The sequence below is a fragment of the Rattus norvegicus genome, chromosome 13, assembly GCF_021556685.1.
Source record: "Rattus norvegicus strain SHRSP/BbbUtx chromosome 13, alternate assembly SHRSP_T2T, whole genome shotgun sequence".
NCBI classification, from domain to species: domain Eukaryota; kingdom Metazoa; phylum Chordata; class Mammalia; order Rodentia; family Muridae; genus Rattus; species Rattus norvegicus.
Genome location: NC_141546.1, coordinates 96,326,791 through 96,332,862, shown reverse-complemented (window position 1 = coordinate 96,332,862; position 6,072 = coordinate 96,326,791). Strand labels below are relative to the sequence as shown.

Sequence of the window (6,072 nt, the reverse complement as noted above, 5' to 3'; positions counted from 1 at the left end):
CTGGTCCTGTGCCACAGCTCTAGGTCACTGCTTCTTGCCGGGCTTCCTTCCAAACAGCCAGTTGTCTTTGTTGAGCTCTGAAACCAGGAGGTTTTTCATAGTTAAAACAGGTTAAACTGTTTCTCCAGACAATTCAGGCACTGACCGGGGATGACTAGGATTTGTTCGCTTGTCATTTGAAAGTGGACACATGGCTAGCCTTCCTAAGTGTCTTTAGAACCGCAGCCCATTTTTTATGGAACATCAAACTTTTGAATGGATTCCTGCAGTATTGGTAGGTCCTCCATTTTGGATGTGCTAGGAACTGTGCAGCAGCAAAATCCTTTCTACCCTAGTCATCTGTAGCCTGCACACGCAAGCAGGCTATCTCTCAGTCTTAAATTTTTATTAAGTCATTGGATTTGTTGTTTTTATTCGACACCCCACTCCCCGACCCCCACGCACATATTCGGGCTTCTCAGGGGGCCCCCTGCACCGTCTGACTGTAAACCATTTGCTGCGTTAGTATTTTCTATCTACCTTTAGGAGGTGAGCTCCAGACTAGGTGAAAGACAGAACATTTAAAATTATCCTGAGTTCCCATCCCTCCCCGCCCCCGGCCGGGATTCCCTTTCAGCTGGTGACGACAGAAAGGATTCCACGGGCTGCGTCTCTCGCGGCTGCACAGGGTTCCGCGTGCCTCGGGCCACCGCGTTTTCCGACACCGATGCGTTAGCTGTGTGCGTGTGCGTTTGTGTGTTTGTGCGCGCGCGTGTGTTTGTGCAGTCATCCCAGTACCGTGCGCGCGTCGGCCGGGTCCCCAGGTCCTGCACGCTCCGGGGTCCTCGGGAATCCGGGGGACGACGATGGCCACGTTTTGCGTGTTCGGGACTCTCCCACACCCCGCCTCTCACCCGGGGAGGGGGGAGTCGCACCGCGGCGGGGGCGCGCAGTGGGGGATGCCGGCCCGCGCCCCCGGGTCCTCTCCGCGATCGGGCTCGGCTAGTCACGCCCCCCCGCGGTCCGCTCCTCACCTCGGCCTCCGGGCTGCGGGAGGGCCGCGGCAGGGGAGCGAGGTCAAGGGCAGAGCGGGCGTTGAGCCCCCTCGGACCGCAGGGGGCGCGAAGCGGGGTGGGCGGCAACAAAGGGCCGCGGCCGCCGCGCCGCCTCAGCCGCCGCCCCGCAGCCCCTTCGTGCGCACCGCCCCTCGCCCCGGGAGGGAGGGGGAGGGGAGCGGGCGAAGCGGGAGCGGCGGGGGCGGCGGGAGGAGGGCGGCGCCTGCGTGCTCCTCCGCCGCCCCGCCCCCGGCGCCCCGCGGCGAGCCCGGCTCTCCTCCCGCGGCTGCAGCAGCTGCCGGTTCCTCAGGGCTTCGGCGGCGGCGGCGGCGGCGGCGGCGCACTTGGAGCGGCCTCTGGAGCGGCGGGCGGGCGAACGGACGGGCGCGCGGCCCCGGTGGCTCCCGTCTGAGGCAGCGGACGAAGCTCGGCGGGTAGGAGGCGGCGACGCAGGCGGAGGAGGCGGCGGCCGCCGGGGACCCGCTCGGCGCCTCGGCCCCGCGCTCCCTCCTCAGCCCGTGGTCGCTCGCGCTCGGCGGGCCGGCGCCTCGCCTCTGCGCGCGGAGATGGTGTAGCCCGGCCGCCGGAGCCGGAGCCGCCTCTGCTCGTGCGTCCCCGCGGCGTCCGCCTCCCCGCCTGAGAAGAGACCCTCCGCTCGGCGTCTCCCGCGCCGGAGAAGCCTCGGCGCCGCCGGCACCATGAGGTGAGGGGCGCGCGGGCCGCCAGCCATTGTGCCGCGGCGCCGCGACCGCTCTGCGCGGACCCGCCTGCCCCGGCCCGCGGCGCCGGCTCGGCTCTCCTGGCTCTTCCCCGCTCCCTTTTGTCCCTTTCTGGTTTCTCCTCTCCAGCCGCCCAGCCCAGCCTCTCTGATTTGGGGGAGGGGGCTCCTCCCGTGTTCCCTCAGATGCTCTTCTTTCACCCAGGATTTCCCTTCCTCAATCTAATATGCCAGCTCCCTCCCTCCCTCCCTCCCCCAGCCTGGGCTAACGAAACCCAGGAGATGGGGAGGGGCCCGATAGTCGTAGCGTGCTTGTTGCCGAGAAACAGGTATTTTCCGTGTATATGTAAAAATCCCCTGCACTTTTAGTACAAAGCTCTAGTGTTTAATTAAAGGGGGGGTGGGGAGGAAAGTTTGAAAGGTTTGAAATCTCTGCGGGGAATAAAGTGCCTCTGGTAGGGGTAAAGCAGAGGAGCGGGGAAAGGTGAAATTTCTCGATGGTGGGGGAAGGGAGAGAATTTACTAGGTTTCCAGTGGCGGGGGACAGTGTAAGGCTGGGATAAGTTGTTTGAGGTTTGTAAGCCCGGGCGGGGGAGGGTTTTGTTTGGAAAGCCCTTCTCTCCGGTTCCTAGCAGGCAGTGTTGCATTGCAGCAGAAGCAGCAGCGTTTTCCCTTCCTCTGTAATCAATACAATTATTTTTCTCTTCAGCCCCAAAGGAAGGGCTTGGATGTACCGTGGTGAAATGCTTTTTGATTGATACGGTGAAACATATGGTGTGGTGGGTTTTTTTTTTTTTCATTTTTGTTTCTCCAGTTGTGTAGGAGAATAAACCATGATGTGGTGTGTCATTCATTGGAGACCACCCACCACCCACCCCAAGCCTTTCCTAAGCTTGTTTTGTGTCCATAACCTCCTGCTTTTGGATTGGCGCAAGACTTAGTGGGAAAGGGGACTTCGTAGACTGGAGGGTGATGCATTTTGCGTTATCATCCTTAAAGGCCTCCCTTTCAGGTTAAACAATTGTGGATGAAGTAAATTACTGTTTCTTCCTCCCGAGATAGTCTTTCAGTCCATTTGGATTTGAATCTCCTTTGTGTTAAAGATTAATGGCCGACGGTTGCCAAGACCTTTATAATGTAATGAAATGAGATTTGAATAATATCTACAAATTCCTTTTCTTTGGCCTGAAAAATGTTGTCTTTGGATTTTTTTTTCCCCCTTATTTTAAGTAAGTTCTGTTTGAAACTTTAGCTTTTATTAACCCCCCTCCAAAAAAAAAAAAAAATCAGGGTTGAACACAGTCCCACTTCACTTTTCAGTATATTTTATGTGCTGGGTTCACTTAGGCTTACTATGAATTTTCCGGATTCCAAGTGACAGATCTTTATGTTAGTGTTAAATTTTTGCCAAGTGACCCCTTTTCCGGGGTGATTCCACACAACTCATTTCAAACGTTTAAAAAGTAATTATGGCATAGAAACCAAGATTAATCTTTGTAAAATGCAGGTTGAGACATTTCAGTTATATTTCTGTGCATTTTTTTCCCCTAAGCTATTGATGGCCTTGAAAATTCAGAAACTGTTAAATACATGACTGTTCTGGCTGGCAACATTACATACTGTTGATTTGGACTTCGGTGACTTAATGCTATAGTAGCTTATAGTTTTTTTTTTTCCAGACTTGCAGTAATTTTCCTTAAAACAATAAAAGGACAAAATGAAGCAGGGTATTTTAGCATTTGATTAAAGCCATTTGAAAGCTTATGGGGGAAAAAAAAAGCATATTAAAGTTTGAAGTATTTGGTAAAACTTAAATACCATACGCTGTCAGTCAAATCACGTCCGGACTTAGAAATTCTAGTTTCTAGTAAAATATAACGTCTGTTTATAAGGCTGCTTTCTTGTGTATATCATATTAGTTGTAGAGAGAGAAATCACACTGAGGTTCTTCCAGCAGTGTTAGTATAGAAGGTCCTCTTCAGGTCTGAGAAGTTTGAGCAGTCTGCAGTAATTCTTTGTAGGCTGGTTTTGAATAATTTAGGAGCAGAGAAGAGGATCGGCTAGGTTTTCACTTTGAAAGGCTTTGGGTTGTTCAGCAGCTAGTGTGTGCAGCCTGGGTGTGAGCAGTTGCTTAGATAGCTGTGAGGGTAGTGTGGCTTGGTATGAGGTAATCTCTGATGCTGTAGGAGAAAGTTAACCTTTTAATGGAATGGATTCCCCGTCCCCCAGGTTATATGAAGAATAGTTCTGGTGTTTCAAAGGCCACCCAGAAATAGGAATATTGTGTAGGAATTTCCATTAAGTTGGTCAGAACTCTGAAGTAATAAGTGTCTTACAGAATTGAGTATTTGTGGTAGGTTCTCTCAGATGTTTTAGTTTTAGGAACAGCGTGTTTTTGTCACATAGTGTACCCTTCTTATACAGAAGGGAACTGTGCATTCCTGAAAGTCTTGAGATACGCTCCACATGTAAAGTGCTATGTATAGATTTATTAGGTTTTGATTTACAAGGACAGGGAATGAGTTGAGGGTGGAAAAGGCCACAAACCAAAAAAATAACAGAGATTTGTAGTAGCCTGTTGAGTTTTGGTTCTGTACTGTTTTTTTCATTTGTAATGTTTCAAAAGCATGTAAGATTCTTTGTGACTGAAAAGTGTGTATGGGATTATATCTTCTAAAAACTAGTTGACCACTCAAATTTTTCTCTTTCTCTTTTGTTAAACAGAAGAACCTATTATAATTAAAATAGTTTCCTATAGGTCTGATTTCTAGGAAGAGCTCAGAAAATTTTGGATTGACATTTTTGTGCCATATTGTATGGTCTTGGTTACTGTAGCACTAGATACTCAGACTTTCTCATATTAAAAAAGCATAATGTGGTTATGAGGATTTGACCAAAGGTACTTAGAGTGACTATGAGCTAAGCATATAATTTCATGGACACACACACACCCAGTATTACATATTACATATACAAATCAATGATAAAAAGGTATATATGTGTAAAGCTGTATATAGTTTACTCATTTGCTTTTTGAGACAGGTCTCATGTATTCTATGCTGGCCTGAGACTCAATTGTATAACTGAGGATGACCTTAATTCTGATTCTCCCACCTCCACCACTAGAATGCTAGGATTACAGGCTTTATGCTGTGCTGGGATGTCTACCCAGGGCTCGCAAGACAAACATTCTGCCAACTGAACACATCTGTACCCCGATTCAAAGCTGGGTGATTCTTTTCCTGGGTTGTGAGGATCGAATTCAGAAGGTGCTTTGTGTGCTTCCCTTGTTTTGAGATACAAAGTTACATTAGACTAGTTGTACAAAACTTTTGGACAGTTTGCTTAACTGTTGACCTTATTTAAGGTTGTCAACTAGGTTGCATTTTGCTAATGTAGTCCAATGGGTAGGGGATAACATGCAGATGAGGGCAGTGTTACATTTCCAGGGATTGAGGGGAAGAATGCCAGGCATTCATTGGTAAAGTTTGCTTGACACATGGGTCCAGAGAGTGGTTCCAGGAATGCTACTTATCTAACCGTTTTGTGCCCAGCCTTATTGGGTAGGTGAGGAACCTTTTTTTTTTTTTAGTTTTCTTTTTGTGTATATGATAAGTCTTTGAAACTCTATGGCTTTGCTCCCTCAACTAACACCAATGATAAATTTAATATGCATATAGAGGTGCAATGAAGGGACAGAGGATTCCGTCTTGTTAATTGAACGTATTGGTAGAAGGTAATCCCATTATTTCAGGGCATTGTAATGTTAAGATACATATCCAGGAAGGGATGTGCTTGCAGCTGTGACTCTTCCACAGAGGTTTATTTTAGAAGTGGGAGCTACATATTCGGGGTGTTTGTTTGTTTTTTCAAGGCAGGGTTTTTTTTTTGTTTGTTTGTTTGTTTTTTTGTTTTTTTTTTTGGTTCTTTTTTTTTTTTTTTCCCAGATCTGGGGACCGAATTTGTTTTTTTTTTTTTTTTAATAACCTTGGCTGTCCTGCAAACTCACTGTGTAGACCAGGCTGGCTTCAGACTCAGAGATCCACCTGCCTCTGCCTCCTGAATGCTTGGATTAAAGGAATGCACCACCACCAGGCCGTCTTCAGGATTTTTTTGGGTTTTTTTTGTTTTTGTTTTTGTTTTTATTTTATATTTTTTTTATTTTCATTTTCATTTTTTTTAAAGATTTATTTATTTATTATATATGAGTACACTGTAGCTGCCTTCAGACACATCAGAAGAGGGCATCAGATCTCATTACAGATGGTTGTGAGCCACCATGTGGCTGCTGGGAATTGAACTCAGGACCTCTGGAAGAGC

The 6,072-nt window shown here is 48.2% G+C and overlaps 1 protein-coding gene across 7 annotated transcripts in view; it reads left to right on the top strand.

Annotated features, from left to right (window-relative positions):
• Positions 1-1,293: 1,293 nt before the first annotated feature.
• The window catches only part of Enah (ENAH, actin regulator), a 120,396-nt gene continuing 115,617 nt past the window's right edge, over positions 1,294-6,072 (top strand). For 5 of the 7 annotated variants that reach the window (XM_087581282.1, XM_087581280.1, XM_087581281.1 and 2 more), the window contains exon 1: positions 1,294-1,737. In XM_087581282.1, coding sequence (XP_087437408.1) covers positions 1,733-1,737 — 5 coding nt within the window. In that variant the 5' untranslated portion in view covers positions 1,294-1,732. 7 annotated transcript variants of the gene reach the window in all.